General features: G+C 44.2%; 1 protein-coding gene across 5 annotated transcripts in view; it reads left to right on the forward strand.

Moving 5' to 3' along the window:
• The window catches only part of LOC106566672 (poly(rC)-binding protein 4), a 68,214-nt gene that overhangs the window by 7,289 nt on the left and 36,810 nt on the right, over nt 1-24,115 (forward strand). For 2 of the 5 annotated variants that reach the window (XM_014134926.3, XM_082959887.1), the window contains exons 2-3: nt 10,846-11,037; nt 13,726-13,749. In XM_014134926.3, coding sequence (XP_013990401.3) covers nt 10,930-11,037; nt 13,726-13,749 — 132 coding nt within the window. In that variant the 5' untranslated portion in view covers nt 10,846-10,929. Of the gene's footprint in view, nt 1-10,842; nt 11,038-13,725; nt 13,750-24,115 lie in introns of all 5 variants that reach the window. The other 3 variants (XM_014134929.3, XM_014134932.3, XM_014134927.3) reach the window with 2 other exon arrangements.

Here is a 24,115-nt window from a genome sequence, read left to right on the forward strand (position 1 = left end):
ACTTAAGTTTAATTAAATTCCAACTTAATGATTGAATTCCAATACCATGAGGATGGTTTATACAGGGCAGTATTTTAAATCAGTCAGCAGACACTATTATGTAGACAGACTTACAAGCAGTGCATAGGGCCACAGTGAGGGGGCTGAACTGCTACAATACACACCACAGCACTTCAAACGTAAGTGATGAGGATGGAGTAGTGTGTATATATGAAGGGCATGAGTCTTAGTGGCAGTAATCCGCTTTGCTCTGTGGAGACAGTCTACAGTGAAGGTTTCTCTTTCAACCAGCCATCTGCATCAGCGTGTGTTTTTGCATCGGCGGCTGGGGTGGAGCTTTTTATCTCCCCCCCCATCCTCAGCTGCTGAGCGCCTGAAATATTTAACATGGACTGCACTATTTTTGGATTTGTGCTCCGTTTGTTTTGAAGCTGATGTAATAATAACCCGTTGTGTTTCATCCCACCGCAAATGGTGGTTTTTGGTGTACGTATGTCATTCTCAGACAAGCACTTGCTTGGCAAACTGAGGCAAAGTGTATTTTACCAATGATGGGTGTAATGCCATTGTCAATATGATGCAAGGTTACTTTGAATGAGGGCAGAGGTTTAGAATGTACAGTATGTGGCGCCGAATGCCATTCCATTCTATTTAATGTGAAGGTATTTTAGTATTGTTTGTCCTTTTACAAAGTAAGTTGGTCTCTCGCTGGCTGTTTTGGGATTCTCTGGGCAAATTATTGTGTTAGATTTCAGAACAACATATACACTGAAAGCAATCTCTCAAATGAAATCAAAGTTCTGAAGCATATGTTCTAGGTCTACTATGCTGGAAAAGTCAGTCCACACTGAAAGTCCATCTAACGATCAGTTAATCTATTCATACTTCACAGTTCAAGCTTCTCATATTCTTGACTTCTTTTTTCTGGAAGCTATTGATCTGCCTCTCTGTCTCTGTGAATGTCTCTCCCTGTCTCCGTGTCTCCTCCCCTCTGTCTCTCTCTCTCTATATATATATATCTCTCTCTGTCTCACTCTTTTTCTCTCATTCTCTTTGTCTCTCTTTCTCTGTCTCCCGCTCTCTTTCTCTTGTTCTCTCTTTCTCTTGTTCTCTCTCTCTCTCTCTTTCTCTTGTTCTCTCTCTCTCTTGTTCTCTCTCTCTCTCTTTCTCTTGTTCTCTCTCTCTCTCTCTTTCTCTTGTTCTCTCTCTCTTTCTCTTGTTCTCTCTTTCTCTTGTTCTCTCTCTCTCTTTCTCTTGTTCCTCTCTCTCTCTCTCTCTCTCTCCTCTCCTCTCCTCTCCTCTCCTCTCCTCTCCTCTCCTCTCCTCTCCTCTCCTCTCCTCTCCTCTCCTCTCCTCTCCTCTCCTCTCCTCTCCTCTCCTCTCCTCTCCTCTCCTCTCCTCTCCTCTCCTGACTGCTCTCCAGTGAGGTGTCAGATTCTCTGACTCATGCTCTGGATCGGAGGAAGGAGGGAGGGAGGAAGGAGGAAAGGATGAAAGAGCAGATGAAGAGGGGGAATGTCATTTTGAAGATAGAGAGAATGGCCTTCGTCCAGTGGGATAAATGCTTGAGTTAATACCTTGCCAAAGTGTATTCAGTATGATGCCAAAGTGTATTCAGAAAGATGTATGGTGCAAACACAAGCCCTCTAATAGGAGATGTGCCATTGGAAGTGAAGGCTAGCGTTGAACTACTGATTAATAGATAGGAACCTGTTTTCCCAAAACAGAATCCGGCTGTATCAGTATTTTTCTTTTAAACCAGTTAAGGATTACCCTATTTTTTTAAGCCATCCGAAGTGATCTCTGATTCTCAAAAGATGAGTTTGCATTAGAGCGGAACTGAAGCATGCTAGATGACTACAGTATAGAGATCATCTGCACTGGCACTGCTGTCCCCAATACAACCAAAGCCAGCATAATTGCAGCCTCTGACACTGTGTTGCTGTGTGTCTGGAACAAGCAGCCGCTCAGAGCTAAGGGCTGACACCACATAAACATGGCCTCTCTAATGATCAATAGCTATCTGGATGTTTGCCTTCTGTTGTTCTCTTCTCTCGTGCTTTAATGAGAGGAACTATGGTTTCCTTAATATTGACATCGGACATGCCATGAAAGCAAATACCTTACAAGTGGCGTCATCACGTGATCACCGGAGACGTTTGATATTGTGAATGTCAACCAGACAGTTAATTGCTAGCAAGTGACGAATCCGTTTCACATGCATGAGCTAGCATGGATTGTGGGCTGACAGGACTGCACCAGACTGACAACCAGAGACAACTGGCATTTTATGTAATGACATAGTGTCCTACTGACTTTATGGCATCAGTTGTCAACCCAACTCACTAATAATACTTATCAAGCTCAAACACACCCTTCTAATGATAGTGTCAAAGGGGTGTCACTCTCTCCTCTCCAGCTTCATCTCATCTGATGTGCTTCTAAGGAGATGATGTCTTTCAAAGGAGTGGAGATGGATTGATATCTCTACCAGTTGCATGACATAATGCATACTTTCCCCTCACTGATTCCCTGCGCTCTTAGAAAAAAGGGTTCCAAAAGGGTTCTTTGGCTGTCCCCATAGGAGAACCCTTTTTGGTTCCAGGTAGAACTATTTTGGGTTTATTGCAGAACCCTCTGTGGAAAGGGTTCTACATGGAACCCAAAAGGGTTCTACCTAGAACCAAAGGGGGTTCTTCAAAGGGTTCTCCTACAGGGACAGCCGATAGATAGCACCTTTTTATCAATCCCATATCCCCTGTTGGTTCTGCTACAGGAAAACATGTTCACTGACTTCATTTGCCTGAGAATGAACTCAGATGACATATTAAATATACTGCTTCAGTAAGAGCACACAGTGAGCTAAGGATCATATGGCTAAGGTGGCCAGCCAGCAGTGTACAAGGGCAGGGCTGCTGGACTCCCCTCTGCGGCAGTAAACTGGCTAAAGTAGGAGACAGTCAGGGGTCTTGTAACCCTCTCTAGGAGGCTGGGTTTGGCTGGGCAGGCAGACACAGTTCCAGATGAATGCTGGATCTGATACAGAGGGAAGGATGGAAGAAGGAAGTCTTCCCTGTGCCGAGGCTTGACCCCTCCCGTTAGAAGTGACAGAGACTCTGAGAGATAAAACTGGGGTCTAAGTGACAGAGAAGGAGACAGAGACGCTTAGAGATCAAACACTGGTCTTTAATTTCAAGCCTCTTGTTTCTTTGCAGCTTCGTGTCTCTCTCTCTCGCTCTCTCTCTCCCCCCTCTGTGGAGAAAGTCAAAAGCAGCCATGCTCAAGTAACCTTTTCATCCTTGAGGGTGAACTGAATGTCTTTAATGTCTTTAAATTTAGAACTCAACTGAGTGTTTATTTCTAGAGTATAGACTTATATTCCACTTTGCTGAACAAGCTTCACAGTTTTCATAGGGGCTTACAGTATATTGGTAATACAAAGCAAACTTAAATAACTACTAGCCCTTTCCTGCAGTCAAATGACATAGTGGCCTCATGGGTGGAACTTCATTAATGCTATTTGCCAGCAGCATACCATCCTGCATCCCACTGCTGGCTTGCTGTTGAAGCTAAGCAGGGTTGGTCCTGGTTGGTCCCTAGGTGGGGGACCAGGTACTGCTAGAAGTGGTGTTGGGGGGCCAGTGGGGGGCCAGTTGGAGGCAATCTTTCTTCTGGTCTTAAAAAAATATCCCAATGCCCCAGAGCAGTGATTGCGGACATTGCTCTGTGTAGAGTGCCGTCTTTTGGATGAGATGTTAAACGGTTGTCCTGACTCTCTGTGGTCACTAAAGATCCAATGGCACTTATCGTAAGAGTAGGGGTGTTAACCTTCGGTGTCCTGGCTAAATTCCCAATCTGATGTTCATACCATCATGGCCACCTAATCATCCTCAGCTTCCAATTGGTTCATTCATCTCTCCTGTAACTATTCCTCAGGTTGTTGCTTTAAATGAGAATGTGTTCTTATCAACTTACCTGGTAAAAAAATATAGTTATATATGATCATATTCTTCATAATTAATAAACATTATTTATTTATTTTAATGCCAAAATTCTGGTGATTCTATGTCAAATTATTTTGTTATTTTTCAATCTTCTGTGAGGTATATAAAGTGTCATATTTAGATGCAAACTCAAAATGGAATACATTTCAACTCTATATCTGACATGGTACAGGTGTCTTCTTTTTTTAGCCAATAACCATGTGTGTGAGGTGTATACTTTTGTTTTAAAGTATATTTGTTTAAGATTACTTGGAGCGCAAATCAAAGATGTGACAGATAAAAGCAGCTGTCCTGCCATCCCTTGACACTGTATGACCCTGATTTAGCCCACTGCAGTAAAAGAGCCCACTGCAGTTAAAAGAGACTGGCCTCAGTTTTACATACGCTTTCGATTTGACCCATTCCAGCCGGTACGTATTCCTCCAATTATGCTGAATATGTCTGGGCATGGCCCTGACATCGCTAACGGCTGAGTACAGCTGCAGCTACAGACATACTGCTGACACAGAAAATATCAAATAAGGTTTGGTTGTGTGAAATAGGTTATTTTGACTTGTGTTTACCAAATGGTGGATCAGGATCTGGACAACCTGTTGGGTTGTAGCCAAAGACTGGGTTGTACCTTTAAGGTTCAATTCCATCACTTTCAGTGTGTACCTATGGTACCCAATTGTACCTATGAAAATATAGCCAAAGACAACATCAAATCTATCACCATCCTCACTTTGTGTGGCGGATTATCTGTTCCAAAAGTCAACCCTGTCTGAATGAACTCTCCTCCTTTATCGTTTGGCTTTTGATTACCCTATCTCTCCTTCATAATTAGAGCCTTTACCCTTTCACTCATGTTTGGACCCTACTGCAACACAAAGACAGGCTGTGTTACGTCCTGACCAGTGAAAAGGGTCATTTGCCATAGTAGAATGGTCAGGGCGTGGCAGGGGGGTTGTTTTGCGTGTTTTGGGGTTTGTTTGTTTCCAGGGGAATGTGTTCTAGTTTTCATTTTCTATGTTTCGTTTTCCAGGTTTGGCCGAGTATGGTTTCCAATCAGAGGCAGGTGTCTTTCGTTGTCTCTGATTGGAAGCCATATTTAGGCAGCCTGTTTTCCTTTGGGTTTTGTGGGTGGTTGTTTTTCGTATAGTCGTTGTCCTTACGGAACTATTGTTTGGCGTTGTTTATTCTAAGTGTTCTCTCATAATAAAAGGAAGATGAGCACTCAACACGCTGCGCCTTGGTCCAATCCTTTCGACGCGTGTGACAGGCTGGGCATTTTGATGGGTATGAATGATGTCAGAGGAAATGGAGGAAGCGTGTTCCCTATAGACCTCATTAGGGTTTGGAGTGGACGAGTGGTGCCATTAGAACCTAAGTGTCTGTCTGACCACTGTTGTTTGCTGAAGAGAAGCTGGTTGGGTTGGATACTCTGCTCTCTCTATAAAATAGGGAGGTGTATACTTTTCTGTTGGTTAATGTGGTGCCGAAGTCTCTCTGACCCTCGGAAATAGCGTTGGCAGTACTACATAATTTAAGACATGAATTATGAATATATTTAATGTTCTTGCTCTAACAATGGCAATGTTTATTTAATTTTTGACATTTTTCTACATTAACTCACTAGTTGTGCTTTTATTCAGTAATTCATCTTCAGGTTCTGGATTATTCTGTCAATTCAGAGGTTAATTGAAATTGGGTTCTTTTCAATTAATCCCTTGAAATTACTGAAATGGGATTGAAATAGAATTGATCCCTTCCAGCCCTATTATTGCTTATCTGCAGTACTAAAGGCATCATGGCAGTTGCTGTGGCCCCTAGATGACTTTTTCCCTTCTAACATCTCAACAGCTGAGAACCTTGTGATCAAAGCCTATCCTATCCCTTGTTAAAAGTGGACACCCTCTCCCTTTGTGTGTTTGTGTATGTGGTGGTGGTGCGGGGGTGTTATCATGTACAGTTGAAGTCGGAAGTTTACATACACTTAGGTTGGAGTCATTAAAACTAATTTTTCAACCACTCCACAAATTTCTTGTTAACAAATTATACTTTTGGCAAGTTGGTGAGGACATCTACTTTATTTACAACAATTGTTTACAGACAGATTATTTCACTGTATCTAAATTCCAGTGGGTCAGAAGTTTACATACACTAAGTTGACGGTGCCTTTAAACAGCATGGAAAATTCCAGAAAATTATGTCATTGTCATGCCCTAACCATAGAGAGCCCTCTGGGTTCTCTATGGTGTATAGGTCAGAGCGTGACTCTGGGGTGTTCTAGTCGTTATATGTCTATGTTGGTGTTTTAGTATGGTTCCCAATTAGAGGCAGCTGTTTATCTTTGTCTCTAATTGGGGATCATACTTAAGTTCTCATTTGTTCCCACCTGCTTTATGGACTATTGTTTTGTGTGAGTGCATTCAGCACCATGTAGTTCACGGTCGTTGTATGTTTATTGTTTAAGTTTTCACTGCAAATAAAGATGTGGAACTCAACACACGCTGTGCCTTGGTCCGCTCCTTTCAACGATCGTGACAGAATATCCCATCAACGCAGGACCAAGCAGCGTGTTATGGAGGTTAAGGAGTTTTGGACATGGGAGGAAATCATGGGAGGTTGTGAGACCCTTCCTTGGAAGGAGACACCAAGGAAGGTGGAAGGACAGCGATGATGCCGGGGTCCGCGGCCACAGAAACCCCAAGATTTTTTTTTTGTGGGGGGCACAGGGAGCTGTCGGTCCAGCAGCGGAGAGTGCCAGAGCCCAAATGTGAGTCGGTGGAGGAGTTTAATGATTGTACTTTTTGGAGAAAGATCGTACTTTTTGGAGAAATGTCCTCTGGTCTGATGAAACAAAAATAGAACTGTTTGGCCATAATGACCATCGTTATGTGTGGAGGAAAAAGGGGGAGGCTTGCAAGCCGAAGAACACCATCCCAACCGTGAAGCACGGGAGTGGCAGCTGCAGGAGGGATGCTTTGCTGCAGGAGGGACTGGTGCACTTCACAAAATATATGGCATCACGAGGAGGGAAAAGTATGTGGATATATTGAAGCAACATCTCAAGACATCAGTCAGGAAGTTAAAGCTTGGTCGCAAATGGGTCTTCCCAACACAGACAGAGAGAAAACAATCACTGTCGAGGGATGGCAGGACAGCTGCTTTTATCTGTCATGTCTTTGATGTGCGCTCCAAGAAAGCAGAGAAGGAAAAAACAATTCAACAAAGGCATTTTTAACTTTTTGTTGAAGGGGCGTAAAAATGAGTAGGTATACTTGTTAGTGTAATAACCAAGAGGAAAGTAACATGTATTTTGGGGTTCTTGGAATGTGTTTATGATATTATTACTTTTTACTTTTTTTGTGAAAATTGAGATCCTCCCAAGTAATGAATCACAGTTGAACCAATCATCAGACTGTCCAATTAGACAGAGCAACACTACTGTGTGAGGTTCAATGAACATACAGAGAGACAGAGCTACAGGACTGTTTAGCTGCTGTCCACCCTGCCTCTGCCTTGTCCTCATCCTGCAGTGCAGTCTGGCACCTCTCTAATTCCCCTGCCCTGAGTTCTGAGTAGATCTGAGTTTTAATTTAGAACAGAGGGGCTTTGTTCATTCTGGAACACTGGTGCTTGGGATTCTGAGAATGGGTTAGTTCAGAGGCTCATCACACCGCCCCCTTGGCTCAGACATATAGCACATGCCTTGTTATCAGCCCAGAGAGCAGCACATAATGATCCCTCCAACCATTAACTCCTAATGCAATAAAGCACTAACATTTTAGCCGTGCCCTACAGCATAATGAAGTTAGCGTGCCGTTACGTAAATGTGTGTGTCATGATAATCAGATGTGTTTTGGAGCATGATGCACGCAGGAGTAAACTCTGCATTTCGTCTCTTTCAAAGATAAGAGAGGGAATGTTTGTTTTTCAGTTCATCTGTAGTCAGCCCTAGGGCCACTATTTTGTGTAACATCTTGGAGATAATTGTGTGAGGCTTTAATATAAAGGAGTAAATTAGCCTAGATAATGTTGTCAAGTCAATCCATTGTGTCTCTTTAAAAGCAGATGAAGTTGTTTCTAGCCCAGTTCATACCTTATCACCGCCACTCTGCTTTGCTCTCTGGCCGATGCTGACAGGCCAGCATTGCAAGGCTGTGCCGTGGTAATTAATCGGACACCACAGGCTTAGGCAAGTAGCAGCCAAGCTACCACATGATAGTCAGAGAGGGATGGCATGTTAGGTTTAAAGAGCCTCTGCATGCATACTGCGTACATAAATAAACAGATAGCTAGCAGCCCTGGCTATTAAACCTGTCTAGAAGGGGCCTCTGAGGAATAGCATTTTGTCAAACAGCAGACTCCCTTTGATTAACCATGATCTCCACACATATGACATACTCTAACCTGCCTGCACAAAAACAACATGGACACTTACAAAAATTCACACCCACATGCCGCCCTAAAACAGTTTGTAAAATTTATGAAGCGATGTGAAGAGGCAGGTTAATAAACAAGGAACCTGCTTGAAGCCGGAGCGAGCAATTGTGTTTCTCAGTGATGTCTTCATCAGTAGGCCAGCAGCAGCATACCGGGTATTGAAGGCTAGGTGGAATGCACTTGGCTGACGGTCTGCAGCGTTCCTATTAAAACAAGTGGCCTTGAACAAACAGGGACGATGGGATATGCGAGCCACTCTACAGGGGACAAGTGCAGAACAGAATTCATATGCAGCGACTGCAGCGTCAGCTGGACTGCTCTGACTTACTCAAAAAACATCATAGAAATGAGATGTATGATTATTAGTGTTAATGCAGAGGGCTGGGGCTATGTGTGTGTGCATGTGGACTGCAGTACAGTGCCAGAGTTTGGGTTGATTCTAATTCATTTCAGGAAATGAATGCAATTTCATACATCACTTGAAAATACCAATAGAAAAAAACATGGGCAATTTCCGTTTACTAATTCCTGAAATGGCTGTGTCTGGAATGGCATTGAGTGAATGACTCTGGAGAATAACTCGATGAAGATGATTTATCAAAACCACCCAAATATTATGTGGTAATTTTGCAGCTCTTCATTTGCTCTTAGGGATTGTGCGCTTAGTTTGATTACTTCTACTGGTGCAGCAGCCAGCTATTTATATAACCAACTCTGTACTTACTCTGTCTGGGCTGACAACAGTCAGAATCCACCATAAATCAAGAGGAAACATAAATATCTCCATAAGCTAATTATACACCCTTTGTGCCTAGACTGCCGAGCACCCAGGTGACTCACAACATGTCACAAGAACTGACATGCACGCAGTGTACCCAGTAGTGCACTGTCATACTGGATTCAGGGGAAAGGCGTCTCATTTGTTACTGATGTGGTGAACATGTTCAAATCTCTGCACCATCCATCTTACCATTTTCTTTCTCACTGGTGCTGAAGCTTATCTATTTCTGTGTCCAACAGCCTAGTCTTCACATTGTTGGAGCACATCACAGTACAGCACAGCACCGTTTTTTAATAAGCTGATGAACTGAAACAACTGCAAGCTGTAATCTAATTAAATGCACTTTTTGAAACCAAAGTGCTATTGTAACCTACAATTAAAATGTTTGAAAGGAACAATTGTCGCATGACCCATGTACCCAAGGAAACCAGGCCATTTTGTGCTGTCATTCTCCAACCTCTCTGATTATAGGGAAGTCGGCTACCAGTTAATCAAGGGCCAGTCAGTCTCATCCTGTACTCACTAACACCCACTCGTTGTCTATTAGGGCCCAATCTCCCCACTAGCCAGAGTGGCCTGGAACCCTGCAGCTGACAGCAGCACTGCTGGGAGTTAATAGCCTGCTCACACATTATTTCTTCATCATTCTGACTTAGATGCTGACTAGATTAATCCACAGATAAAAGGGTAAACAGAGTTAGTTTCTAGCAGACTTCAGGCTTCTTCTTTGGACTTTATATGGCGGTTGGCAACCAACTTTAAGGTGCCTTAGCACAAACAACTGGACTGGAGTATGGACCTCAGTTCATCTTTCAATCACCCACTTGGGTATATGCTCCTAAAAACCAATGAGGAGATGGGAGAGGCCGGACTTGCAGTGCGTCAAGCATCACAAATAGATCCAAGTTCTATTTTAGCGCCTGGCTACGCAGATGCTCATTGACGCGCGTGATCAGTGTGGGTGCAATGATTGAATAACATGTATGTGTAAATGTATTTTGCAACGTGACGTGAGCAGTGTGGTCAGCATGTTAGTTATGGATGACCACCAATTTACACTTACCTCAGAAGGATGGGACATTGCTGCTTCATTATCAGTGGGTTGAGATATATTGCTTTAATGTGCACATTGATGGGCAAACCTTACATTCAACAGGATATTGTGAACTTGTTTGAGCTTTATGCTGTCCTCAATGCCCTGTTCAATTAGTTCATAATGGTAACCTTAGAGATAGACATCTGTCTGTATACTGTACTCACTTTCTGTGAAGCCCACAATGCAGGTGTTCAGTGGGTTAGACCTTGAACAGCTACAGAAAGCACAATGGCCATGGAGCAGGACTCACTGAGAGTGACTAATTTGAATTTAACACTGAATTCAGATTCTGTTTCAAGCATCCTGCATTGTGAGATTGAGATGTGATGGTGGCTCTGTCTTGTCATGCAAACAGGAGATTTTATCCATTGTCTTCCTATTGCAAAGTGACATTCTAGTTGATATCACATCATTAAGATGTTGAGGTAAAACATCACAACAAATGAGTAAGAGTGTTTGTATTGAAATCTAGTTGTATTGATACCAAACAGATATCAAGTCTAACGAATGGCATTTCCTTTACTTTGTCTCAGCAGAGCTTTGAAGGACTGGGGAGTGACAGAGAAGAGAGAGAGCAACAGTCTTCATCTGACAGCGTGACCATTGGATGAGCCTTGTTCATGCGTCTCCCTGTGTGCAACTCCCACATCACTATGAACTGTGAGCAGGACTTCGGAGACGGGGGCCTGGGTGTGACACTTACACTCCGACTGCTCATGCACGGCAAGGTACAGTTTGAGTGGATGGGAATAACTGTGAATATATAAGAGTAATTGTATGGGAATAACTGGGAATATATAAGAGTAATTGAATGGGAATAACTGGAGGTATATAGGAATGAATGCTTAGGGATTAGTTAAATTATTCAGATTCAAATGTTGGACTTTAATAATATAATTTTGCAATATGATTTCCCTCCTGACTCGTGCTCCTGCTCTTCTTTGTCTGTAGAATGTAAATAATATACAGTTGAAGTCGGAAGTTTACACACTACTTTTTCAACCACTCCACAAATTTCTTGTTAACAAATTATAGCTTTGGCAAGTCGGTTAGGACATCTACTTTGTGCATGACACAAGTAGGTTTTCCAACAATTATTTACAGACAGATTATTTCACTTATAATTAATTCACTGTATCACAATTCCAGTGGGTCAGAAGTTTACATACACTAAATTGACTGTGCCTTTAAACAGCTTGGAAAATTAGAATAGAAGCTTCTGATAGGCTAATTGACATAATTTGAGACAATTGGAGGTGTACCTGTGGATATATTTCAAGGCCTACCTTCAAACTCAGTGCCTCTTTGCTTGACATCATGGGAAAATCTAAAGAAATCAGCCAAGACCTCAGAAAATAATTTGTAGACCTCCACAAGTCTGGTTCATCCTTGGGGGCAATTTCCAAATGCCTGAAGGTATCAGTTCATCTGTACAAACAATAGTACGCAAGTATAAACACCATGGGACCACGCAGCCGTCATACCGCTCAGGAAGGAGACGCGTTCTGTGTCTTAGAGATGAACGTATTTTGGTGCGAAAAGTGAAAATCAATCCCAGAACAGCAGCAAAGGACCTTGTGAAGATGCTGGAGAAAACCGGTACAAAAGTATCTATATCCACAGTAAAATGAGTCCTATCGCATCCGAGGCCGCTCAGCAAGGAAGAAGCCACTGCTCCAAAACCACCATAAAAAAGCCAGATGATGGTTTGCAACTGCACATGGGGACAAAGATTGTACTTTTTGGAGAAATGTCCTCTGGTCTGATGAAACAAAAATAGAACTGTTTGGCCATAATGACCATCGTTATGTTTGGAGGAAAAAGGGGGAGGCTTGCAAGCCGAAGAACACCATTCCAACCGTGAAGCACGGGGGTGGCAGCATCATGGTGTGGGGGTGCTGTGCTGCAGGAGGGACTGGTGCACTTCACAAAATATATGCCATCATCAGGCAGGAAAATGATGTGGATATATTGAAGCAACATCTCAAGACATCAGTCAGGAAGTTAAAGCTTGGTCACAAATGGGTCTTCCAAATGGACAATGACCCCAAGCATACTTCCAAAATTGTGGCAAAATGGGTTAAGGACAACAAAGTCAAGGTATTGGAGTGGCCATTACAAAGCCCTGACCTCAATCCTATAGAAAATGTGTGGGCAGAACTGAAGTGTGTGCGAGCAAGGAGGCCCACAAACCTGACTCAGTTACACCAGCTCTGTCAGGAGGAATGGGCCAAAATTCACCAACTTATTGTGGGAAGCTTGTAAAAGACTACCTGAAACGTTTGACCCAAGTTAAACAATTTAATTGGTAATGCTATTAAATACTAATTGAGTGTATGTAAACTTCTGACCCACTGGGAATGTGATGAAAGAAATAAAAGCTGAAATAAATCCTTCTCTCTACTGTTATTCTGACATTTCACATTCTTAAAATAAAGTGGTGATCCTACCTGACAGGGAATGTTTACTAGGATTAAATGTCAGGAATTGTGAAAAACTGAGTTTAAATGTATTTGGTTAAGGTGTATGTAAACTTCCGACTTCAACTTTAAATGCAAGATTTGGTTAAGACGGTATACTGATAATACAGTGCATTCGGAAAGTGTTCAGACCCCTTTACTTTTTCCACATTTTGTAACGTTACAGCCTTTTTCTAAAATGAATTAAATAGTTTTTATCCTTAATCATGGTAGCATCCACATTAATGTAGAAGTGTTAAGAAACATAGTCTATTCTTATCCAGGCTGTATCACATCCGGCCGTGATTGGGAGTCCCATAGGGCGGCGCACAATTGGCCCAGCGTCGTCCAGGTTTGGCTGGGGTAGGCCGTCATTGTAAATAGAAGCCGCTGCGGGGTACATAAAAAAAATGTTTTACAATAAAATGAATTATTTACCATCCATTTCTATTGGGCACCAAATCATCTGAAACCCAACCTAATCAAATGGCAAATGCATCCAACAAGTTTGTAGAGTCACAAGCTTGGTGTAAAAATTGCATGCTAGGAATATGGGACCAAATACAAAACGTTGTACTACTTTAATACACATAAGTGAATTTGTCCCAATACTTTTGGTCCCCTAAAATAGGGGGACTATATACAAAAAGTGCTGTAATTTATAAACGGTTCACCAGATATGGATGAAAATACCCTCAAATTAAACCTGACAGGCTGCACTTTAACCTCATAGTCATTGTATCATTTCAAATCCAAAGTGCTGGATTTCAGAGCCAAAAGAACAAAAAATGTGTCACTGTCCCAATACTTTTGGATCTCACTGTATGTTGTTTTAGCACAAAGAAGACGCTGTTGGTGATAGGAGTCTCTGGAAAGCAGAGGTAGATATTTCTCAGAATCTTGTATTAATTTAATTCAGGAATCTATATATTTTTTTTTATCCCCTGGTATTTTTAGGAGGTTGGCAGCATCATAGGCAAGGTAAGAAGGCTTATCTTTTTCATCTATCATATAAATGTTATTTAAAATGAATCTGAAGAGATACACTATTCAGGGGCTTTCTGATCCAAGACATGCTGTTATCACAAGGGATGCCTATTTTCAGATGAATTAAGACATTTTCTAGAATTAGATTAATATTGTACTAACAAAAGTGATGGGAATTATCCTCTATTAAAAATAGACGATTCACACTATGCCATTTTGTAAGTGTTCATAAACCAATGTCTGTGGAATGATTTTTGTAATCAGTATGTCTTTCCATTCTACAGTAAAAGCACAACATACATAAGGCCTCCTGACACACAATTTTCTGACTGTAAATGTAATTTCCTTAAACCAACCCACTTCAGACCTCTCTATCCCGTAATGTAATACAGTAATCCATCAAACAGAAACATTAGTGCATTGACTGCAAACCTTCGGTTGAAACGGAGCTCCGAAAGGCATATTACTGTCAGCCAGTTTAGTGTCTGCTATAGGACTGGGTGTAGGCTGCTCTTTACCAGTTTAATGTCTACTCGGAGGGGTGTAGGCTGCTCTTTACCAGTTTAGTGTCTACTAGGAGGAGTGTAGGCTGCTCTTTACCAGTTTAGTGTCTACTAGGAGGAGTGTAGGCTGCTCTTTACCAGTTTAGTGTCTACTAAGGAGGAGTGCAGGCTGCTCTTTACCAGTTTAGTGTCTACTAGGAGGAGTGTAGGCTGCTCTTTACCAGTTTAGTGTCTACTAGGAGGAGTGTAGGCTGCTCTTTACCAGTTTAGTGTCTACTAGGAGGGGTGTAGACTGCTCTTTACCAGTTTAGTGTCTATAAGGAGGGGTGAAGGCTGCTCTTAACCAGTTTAGTGTCTACTAAGGAGGGGTGAAGGCTGCTCTTTACCAGTTTAGTGTCTACTAGGAGGGGTGTAGGCTGCTCTTTACCAGTTTAGTGTCTACTAGGAGGAGTGTAGGCTGCTCTTTACCAGTTTAGTGTCTACTAGGAGGAGTGTAGGCTGCTCTTTACCAGTTTAGTGTCTACTAGGAGGGGTGTAGGCTGCTCTTTACCAGTTTAGTGTCTACTAGGAGGGGTGCAGGCTGCTCTTTACCAGTTTAGTGTCTATAAGGAGGGGTGAAGGCTGCTCTTTACCAGTTTAGTGTCTACTAGGAGGAGTGTAGGCTGCTCTTAACCAGTTTAGTGTCTACTAGGAGGAGTGTAGGCTGCTCTTTACCAGTTTAGTGTCTACTAGGAGGGGTGTAGGCTGCTCTTAACCAGTTTAGTGTCTACTAGGAGGGGTGTAGGCTGCTCTTTACCAGTTTAGTGTCTACTGGGAGGGGTGAAGGCTGCTCTTAACCAGTTTAGTGTCTACTAGGAGGGGTGTAGGCTGCTCTTTACCAGTTTAGTGTCTACTAGGAGGAGTGTAGGCTGCTCTTTACCAGTTTAGTGTCTACGAGGAGGGGTGTAGGCTGCTCTTTACCTTTTTAATGTCTACTAGGAGGGGTGTAAGCTGCTCTTAACCAGTTTAGTGTCTACTAGGAGGAGTGTAGGCTGCTCTTTACTAGTTTAGTGTCTACTAGGAGGAGTGTAGGCTGCTCTTTACCAGTTTAGTGTCTACTTGGAAAGAGTGTAGGCTGCTCTTTACCAGTTTAGTGTCTACTAGGAGGAGTGTAGGCTGCTCTTTACCAGTTTAGTGTCTACTAGGAGGGGTGTAGACTGCTCTTTACCAGTTTAGTGTCTATAAGGAGGGTGAAGGCTGCTCTTAACCAGTTTAGTGTCTATAAGGAGGGGTGAAGGCTGCTCTTTACCAGTTTAGTGTCTACTAGGAGGGGTGTAGGCTGCTCTTTACCAGTTTAGTGTCTATAAGGAGGGGTGCAGGCTGCTCTTTACCAGTTTAGTGTCTACTGGGACGGGTGAAGGCTGCTCTTAACCAGTTTAGTGTCTACTAGGAGGGGTGTAGGCTGCTCTTTACCAGTTTAGTGTCTACTAGGAGGGGTGTAGGCTGCTCTTAACCAGTTTAGTGTCTACTAGGAGGGGTGTAGGCTGCTCTTTACCAGTTTAGTGTCTACTAGGAGGGGTGTAGGCTGCTCTTAACCAGTTTAGTGTCTACTAGGAGGGGTGTAGGCTGCTCTTTACCAGTTTAGTGTCTACTAGGAGGAGTGTAGGCTGCTCTTTACCAGTTTAGTGTCTACGAGGAGGGGTGTAGGCTGCTCTTTACCTTTTTAATGTCTACTAGGAGGGGTGTAGGCTGCTCTTAACCAGTTTAGTGTCTACTAGGAGGAGTGTAGGCTGCTCTTTACTAGTTTAGTGTCTACTAGGAGGAGTGTAGGCTGCTCCTTACCAGTTTAGTGTCTACTAGGAGGGGTGTAGGCTGCTCTTTACCTTTTTAATGTCTACTAGGAGGGGTGTAGGCTGCTCTTTACCAGTTTAGTGTCTATAAGGAGGGGTGTAGGCTGCTCTTAACCAGTTTAGTGTCTACTAGGAGGAGTGTAGGCTGCTCTTTACCAGTTTAGTGTCTACTAGGAGGAGTGTAGGCTGCTCTTAACCAGTTTAGTGTCAACTAGGAGCGGTGTAGGCTGCTCTTTACCAGTTTAGTGTCTACTGGGACGGGTGAAGGCTGCTCTTAACCAGTTTAGTGTCTACTAGGAGGGGTGAAGGCTGCTCTTAACCAGTTTAGTGTCTACTAGGAGGGGTGTAGGCTGCTCTTTACCAGTTTAGTGTCTACTAGGAGGAGTGTAGGCTGCTCTTTACCAGTTTAGTGTCTACTAGGAGGGGTGTAGGCTGCTCTTTACCTTTTTAATGTCTACTAGGAGGGGTGTAGGCTGCTCTTTACCAGTTTAGTGTCTATAAGGAGGGGTGTAGGCTGCTCTTAACCAGTTTAGTGTCTACTAGGAGGAGTGTAGGCTGCTCTTTACCAGTTTAGTGTCTACTAGGAGGGGTGTAGGCTGCTCTTTACCAGTTTAGTGTCTACTAGGAGGGGTGTAGGCTGCTCTTTACCAGTTTAGTGTCTACTAGGAGGGGTGAAGGCTGCTCTTTACCAGTTTAGTGTCTACTAGGGGGGGTGTAGGCTGCTCTTTACCAGTTTAGTGTCTACTAGGAGGGGTGTAGGCTGCTCTTTACCTTTTTAATGTCTACTAGGAGGGGTGTAGGCTGCTCTTAACCAGTTTAGTGTCTACTAGGAGGAGTGTAGGCTGCTCTTTACCAGTTTAGTGTCTACTAGGAGGAGTGTAGGCTGCTCTTTACCAGTTTAGTGTCTACTAGGAGGGGTGTAGGCTGCTCTTTACCTTTTTAATGTCTACTAGGAGGGGTGTAGGCTGCTCTTTACCAGTTTAGTGTCTATAAGGAGGGGTGTAGGCTGCTCTTAACCAGTTTAGTGTCTACTAGGAGGAGTGTAGGCTGCTCTTTACCAGTTTAGTGTCTACTAGGAGGAGTGTAGGCTGCTCTTTACCAGTTTAGTGTCTACTAGGAGGGGTGTAGGCTGCTCTTTACCAGTTTAGTGTCTACTGGGAGGGGTGTAGGCTGCTCTTTACCAGTTTAGTGTCTACTAGGAGGGGTGTAGGCTGCTCTTAACCAGTTTAGTGTCTACTAGGAGGGGTGTAGGCTGCTCTTTACCAGTTTAGTGTCTACTTGGAGGGGTGAAGGCTGCTCTTAACCAGTTTAGTGTCTACTAGGAGGAGTGTAGGCTGCTCTTTACCAGTTTAGTGTCTACTAGGAGGAGTGTAGGCTGCTCTTTACCAGTTTAGTGTCTACTAGGAGGGGTGTAGGCTGCTCTTTACCAGTTTAGTGTCTACTAGGAGGGGTGTAGGCTGCTCTTTACCAGTTTAGTGTCTACTAGGAGGGGTGTAGGCTGCTCTTTACCAGTTTAGTGTCTACTAGGAGGAGTGTAGGCTGCTCTTTACCAGTTTAGTGTCTACTAGGAGGGGTGTAGGCTGCTCTTTACCAGTTTAGTGTCTACTAGGAGGGGTGTAGGCTGCTCTTTACCAGTTTAGTGTCTACTAGGAGGGGTGTAGGCTGCTCTTTACCAGTTTAGTGTCTACTAGGAGGAGTGTAGGCTGCTCTTTACCAGTTTAGTGTCTACTAGGAGGAGTGTAGGCTGCTCTTTACCAGTTTAGTGTCTACTAGGAGGGGTGTAGGCTGCTCTTTACCTTTTTAATGTCTACTAGGAGGGGTGTAGGCTGCTCTTTACCAGTTTAGTGTCTATAAGGAGGGGTGTAGGCTGCTCTTAACCAGTTTAGTGTCTACTAGGAGGAGTGTAGGCTGCTCTTTACCAGTTTAGTGTCTACTAGGAGGGGTGTAGGCTGCTCTTTACCAGTTTAGTGTCTACTAGGAGGGGTGTAGGCTGCTCTTTACCAGTTTAGTGTCTACTAGGAGGGGTGTAGGCTGCTCTTTACCAGTTTAGTGTCTACTAGGAGGGGTGTAGGCTGCTCTTTACCAGTTTAGTGTCTACTAGGAGGGGTGTAGGCTGCTCTTTACCAGTTTAGTGTCTACTAGGAGGGGTGTAGGCTGCTCTTTACCAGTTTAGTGTCTACTAGGAGGGGTGTAGGCTGCTCTTTACCAGTTTAGTGTCTACTAGGAGGGGTGTAGGCTGCTCTTTACCAGTTTAGTGTCTACTAGGAGGGGTGTAGGCTGCTCTTTACCAGTTTAGTGTCTACTAGGAGGGGTGTAGGCTGCTCTTTACCAGTTTAGTGTCTACTAGGAGGGGTGTAGGCTGCTCTTTACCAGTTTAGTGTCTACTAGGAGGGGTGTAGGCTGCTCTTTACCAGTTTAGTGTCTACTAGGAGGGGTGTAGGCTGCTCTTTACCAGTTTAGTGTCTACTAGGAGGAGTGTAGGCTGCTCTTTACCAGTTTAGTGTCTACTAGGAGGGGTGTAGGCTGCTCTTTACCAGTTTAGTGTCTACTAGGAGGAGTGTAGGCTGCTCTTTACCAGTTTAGTGTCTACTAGGAGGGGTGTAGGCTGCTCTTTACCAGTTTAATGTCTACTAGGAGGAGTGTAGGCTGCTCTTTACCAGTTTAGTGTCTACTAGGAGGAGTGTAGGCTGCTCTTTACCAGTTTAGTGTCTACTAGGAGGGGGTGTAAGCTGCTCTTTACCAGTTTAGTGTCTACTAGGAGGAGTGTAGGCTGCTCTTTACCAGTTTAGTGTCTACTAGGAGGGGTGTAGGCTGCTCTTTACCAGTTTAGTGTCTACTAGAGGAGGGGTGTAGGCTGCTCTTTACCAGTTTAGTGTCTACTAGGAGGAGTGTAGGCTGCTCTTTACCAGTTTAGTGTCTACTAGGAGGGGTGTAGGCTGCTCTTTACCAGTTTAGTGTCTACTAGGAGGGGTGTAGGCTGCTCTTTACCAGTTTAGTGTCTACTAGGAGGAGTGTAGGCTGCTCTTTACCAGTTTAGTGTCTACTAGGAGGAGTGTAGGCTGCTCTTTACCAGTTTAGTGTCTACTAGGAGGGGGTGTAGGCTGCTCTTTACCAGTTTAGTGTCTACTAGGAGGAGTGTAGGCTGCTCTTTACCAGTTTAGTGTCTACTAGGAGGGGTGTAGGCTGCTCTTTACCAGTTTAGTGTCTACTAGGAGGGGTGTAGGCTGCTCTTTACCAGTTTAGTGTCTACTAGGAGGAGTGTAGGCTGCTCTTTACCAGTTTAGTGTCTACTAGGAGGGGTGTAGGCTGCTCTTTACCAGTTTAGTGTCTACTAGGAGGGGTGTAGGCTGCTCTTTACCAGTTTAGTGTCTACTAGGAGGGGTGTAGGCTGCTCTTTACCAGTTTAGTGTCTACTAGGAGGGGTGTAGGCTGCTCTTTACCAGTTTAGTGTCTACTAGGAGGGGTGTAGGCTGCTCTTTACCAGTTTAGTGTCTACTAGGAGGGGTGTAGGCTGCTCTTTACCAGTTTAGTGTCTACTAGGAGGGGTGTAGGCTGCTCTTTACCAGTTTAGTGTCTACTAGGAGGAGTGTAGGCTGCTCTTTACCAGTTTAGTGTCTACTAGGAGGGGTGTAGGCTGCTCTTTACCAGTTTAGTGTCTACTAGGAGGAGTGTAGGCTGCTCTTTACCAGTTTAGTGTCTACTAGGAGGAGTGTAGGCTGCTCTTTACCAGTTTAGTGTCTACTAGGAGGGGTGTAGGCTGCTCTTTACCAGTTTAGTGTCTACTAGGAGGAGTGTAGGCTGCTCTTTACCAGTTTAGTGTCTACTAGGAGGAGTGTAGGCTGCTCTTTACCAGTTTAGTGTCTACTAGGAGGGGTGTAGGCTGCTCTTTACCAGTTTAGTGTCTACTAGGAGGGGGTGTAGGCTGCTCTTTACCAGTTTAGTGTCTACTAGGAGGAGTGTAGGCTGCTCTTTACCAGTTTAGTGTCTACTAGGAGGGAGTGTAGGCTGCTCTTTACCAGTTTAGTGTCTACTAGGAGGAGTGTAGGCTGCTCTTTACCAGTTTAGTGTCTACTAGGAGGGGTGTAGGCTGCTCTTTACCAGTTTAGTGTCTACTAGGAGGAGTGTAGGCTGCTCTTTACCAGTTTAGTGTCTACTAGGAGGGGTGTAGGCTGCTCTTTACCAGTTTAGTGTCTACTAGGAGGAGTGTAGGCTGCTCTTTACCAGTTTAGTGTCTACTAGGAGGAGTGTAGGCTGCTCTTTACCAGTTTAGTGTCTACTAGGAGGGGTGTAGGCTGCTCTTTACCAGTTTAGTGTCTACTAGGAGGGGTGTAGGCTGCTCTTTACCAGTTTAGTGTCTACTAGGAGGGGTGTAGGCTGCTCTTTACCAGTTTAGTGTCTACTAGGAGGAGTGTAGGCTGCTCTTTACCAGTTTAGTGTCTACTAGGAGGAGTGTAGGCTGCTCTTTACCAGTTTAGTGTCTACTAGGAGGGTGTAGGCTGCTCTTTACCAGTTTAGTGTCTACTAGGAGGGGTGTAGGCTGCTCTTTACCAGTTTAGTGTCTACTAGGAGGGGTGTAGGCTGCTCTTTACCAGTTTAGTGTCTACTAGGAGGAGTGTAGGCTGCTCTTTACCAGTTTAGTGTCTACTAGGAGGAGTGTAGGCTGCTCTTTACCAGTTTAGTGTCTACTAGGAGGAGTGTAGGCTGCTCTTTACCAGTTTAGTGTCTACTAGGAGGGGGTGTAGGCTGCTCTTTACCAGTTTAGTGTCTACTAGGAGGGGTGTAGGCTGCTCTTTACCAGTTTAGTGTCTACTAGGAGGAGTGTAGGCTGCTCTTTACCAGTTTAGTGTCTACTAGGAGGAGTGTAGGCTGCTCTTTACCAGTTTAGTGTCTACTAGGAGGAGTGTAGGCTGCTCTTTACCAGTTTAGTGTCTACTAGGAGGGGTGTAGGCTGCTCTTTACCAGTTTAGTGTCTACTAGGAGGGGTGTAGGCTGCTCTTTACCAGTTTAGTGTCTACTAGGAGGAGTGTAGGCTGCTCTTTACCAGTTTAGTGTCTACTAGGAGGGGTGTAGGCTGCTCTTTACCAGTTTAGTGTCTACTAGGAGGGGTGTAGGCTGCTCTTTACCAGTTTAGTGTCTACTAGGAGGGGTGAAGGCTGCTCTTAACCAGTTTAGTGTCTACTAGGAGGAGTGTAGGCTGCTCTTTACCAGTTTAGTGTCTACTAGGAGGGGTGTAGGCTGCTCTTTACCAGTTTAGTGTCTACTAGGAGGGGTGTAGGCTGCTCTTTACCAGTTTAATGTCTACTAGGAGGGGTGTAGGCTGCTCTTTACCAGTTTAGTGTCTACTAGGAGGAGTGTAGGCTGCTCTTTACCAGTTTAGTGTCTACTAGGAGGAGTGTAGGCTGCTCTTTACCAGTTTAGTGTCTACTAGGAGGGGTGTAGGCTGCTCTTTACCTTTTTAATGTCTACTAGGAGGGGTGTAGGCTGCTCTTTACCAGTTTAGTGTCTATAAGGAGGGGTGTAGGCTGCTCTTAACCAGTTTAGTGTCTACTAGGAGGAGTGTAGGCTGCTCTTTACCAGTTTAGTGTCTACTAGGAGGAGTGTAGGCTGCTCTTAACCAGTTTAGTGTCTACTGGGAGGGGTGAAGGCTGCTCTTTACCAGTTTAGTGTCTACTAGGAGGGGTGAAGGCTGCTCTTAACCAGTTTAGTGTCTACTAGGAGGGGTGTAGGCTGCTCTTTACCAGTTTAGTGTCTACTAGGAGGGGTGAAGGCTACTCTTAACCAGTTTAGCATCTACTAGGAGGAGTGTAGGCTGCTCTTTACCAGTTTAGTGTCTACTAGGAGGGGTGTAGGCTGCTCTTTACCAGTTTAGTGTCTATAAGGAGGGGTGTAGGCTGCTCTTTACCAGTTTAGTGTCTACTAGGAGGGGATGTAAGCTGCTCTTTACCAGTTTAGTGTCTACTAGGAGGGGTGAAGGCTACTCTTAACCAGTTTAGTGTCTACTAGGAGGAGTGTAGGCTGCTCTTTACCAGTTTAGTGTCTACTAGGAGGGGTGTAGGCTGCTCTTTACCAGTTTAGTGTCTACTAGGAGGGGGTGTAAGCTGCTCTTTACCAGTTTAATGTCTACTAGGAGGGGTGTAGGCTGCTCTTTACCAGTTTAGTGTCTATAAGGAGGGGTGTAGGCTGCTCTTTACCAGTTTAGTGTCTACTAGGAGGGGGTGTAAGCTGCTCTTTACCAGTTTAATGTCTACTAGGAGGGGTGTAGGCTGCTCTTTACCAGTTTAGTGTCTATAAGGAGGGGTGTAGGCTGCTCTTTACCAGTTTAGTGTCTACTAGGAGGGGTGTAAGCTGCTCTTTACCAGTTTAGTGTCTACTAGGAGGAGTGTAGGCTGCTCTTTACCAGTTTAGTGTCTACAAGGAGGAGGTGTAGGCTGCTCTTTACCAGTTTAGTGTCTACTAGGAGGGGTGTAGGCTGCTCTTTACCAGTTTAGTGTCTACTAGGAGGGGTGTAGGCTGCTCTTTACCAGTTTAGTGTCTACTAGGAGGGGTGTAGGCTGCTCTTTACCAGTTTAGTGTCTACTAGGAGGGGTGTAGGCTGCTCTTTACCAGTTTAGTGTCTATAAGGAGGGGTGTAGGCTTTAGTGTCTCTAGGAGGGTGTAGCTGCTCTTTACCAGTTTAGTGTCTACTAGGAGGAGTGTAGGCTGCTCTTTACCAGTTTAGTGTCTACTAGGAGGGGTGTAGGCTGCTCTTTACCAGTTTAGTGTCTACTAGGAAGGGGTGTAGGCTGCTCTTTAGTCAAGTTTAGTGTCTACCATAGGAAGGAGGTGTAGGCTGCTATTTACCAGTTTAATGTCTACTAGGAGGAGTGTAGTCTGCTCTTTACCAGTTTATTGTCTACTAGGACAGGGTGTAGGCTGTCTTTTACCAGTTTTTAGTGTCTCCTAGGAGGGGGTGTAGGCTGCTCTTTACAAGTTTAATGTCTACTAGGAGGAGTGTAGGCTGCGCTTTACCAGTTTACTGTCTATAAGGAGGGGTGTAGGCTGCTCTTTACCAGTTTAGTGTCTACTAGGAGGGGGTGTAAGCTTCTATTTACCAGTTTAATGTCTACTAGGAGGAGTGTAGGCTGCTCTTTACCAGTTTAGTGTCTACTAGGAGGGGGTGTAGGCTGCTCTTTACCAGTTTAGTGTCTACTAGGAGGAGTGTAGGCTGCTCTTTACCAGTTTAGTGTCTATAAGGAGGGGTGTTGGCTGCTCTTTACCAGTTTAATGTCTACTAGGAGGAGTGTAGGCTGCTCTTTACCAGTTTAGTGTCTACTAGGAGGAGTGTAGGCTGCTCTTTACCAGTTTAATGTCTACTAGGAGGGGGTGTAAGCTGCTCTTTACCAGTTTAATGTCTACTAGGAGGAGTGTAGGCTGCTATTTACCAGTTTAGTGTCTACTAGGAGGAGTGTAGGCTGCTCTTTACCAGTTTAGTGTCTATAAGGTGGGGTGTTGGCTGCTCTTTACCAGTTTAGTGTCTACTTGGAGGAGTGCAGGCTGCTCTTTACCAGTTTAGTGTCTACTAGGAGGAGTGTATGCTGCTCTTTACCAGTTTAGTGTCTATAAGGAGGGGTGTTGGCTGCTCTTTACCAGTTTAGTGTCTACTAGGAGGGGGTGTAGGCTGCTCTTTACCAGTTTAGTGTCTACTAAGAGGAATGCAGGCTGCTCTTTACCAGTTTAGTGTCTACTTGGAAAGAGTGTAGGCTGCTCTTTACCAGTTTAGTGTCTACTAGGAGGGGGTGTAGGGTGCTCTTGACCAGTTTAGTGTCTACTAGGAGGAGTTTAGGCTTCTCTTTATCAGTCTAGTGTCTACTAGGAGGGGGTGTAGGCTGCTCTTTGCCATTTTAGTGTCTACTAGGAGGAGTGTAGGCTTCTCTTTATCAGTTTAGTGTCTACTAGGAGGAGTGTCGGCTGCTCTTTACCAGTTTAGTGTCTACTAGGAGGGGGTGTAGGGTGCTTTTGACCAGTTTAATGTCTACTAGGAGGGGGTGA

This window comes from Salmo salar, chromosome 13 (genome assembly GCF_965601325.2).
Source record: "Salmo salar chromosome 13, fSalSal1, whole genome shotgun sequence".
In the NCBI taxonomy this organism is placed as follows: Eukaryota; Metazoa; Chordata; class Actinopteri; order Salmoniformes; family Salmonidae; genus Salmo; species Salmo salar.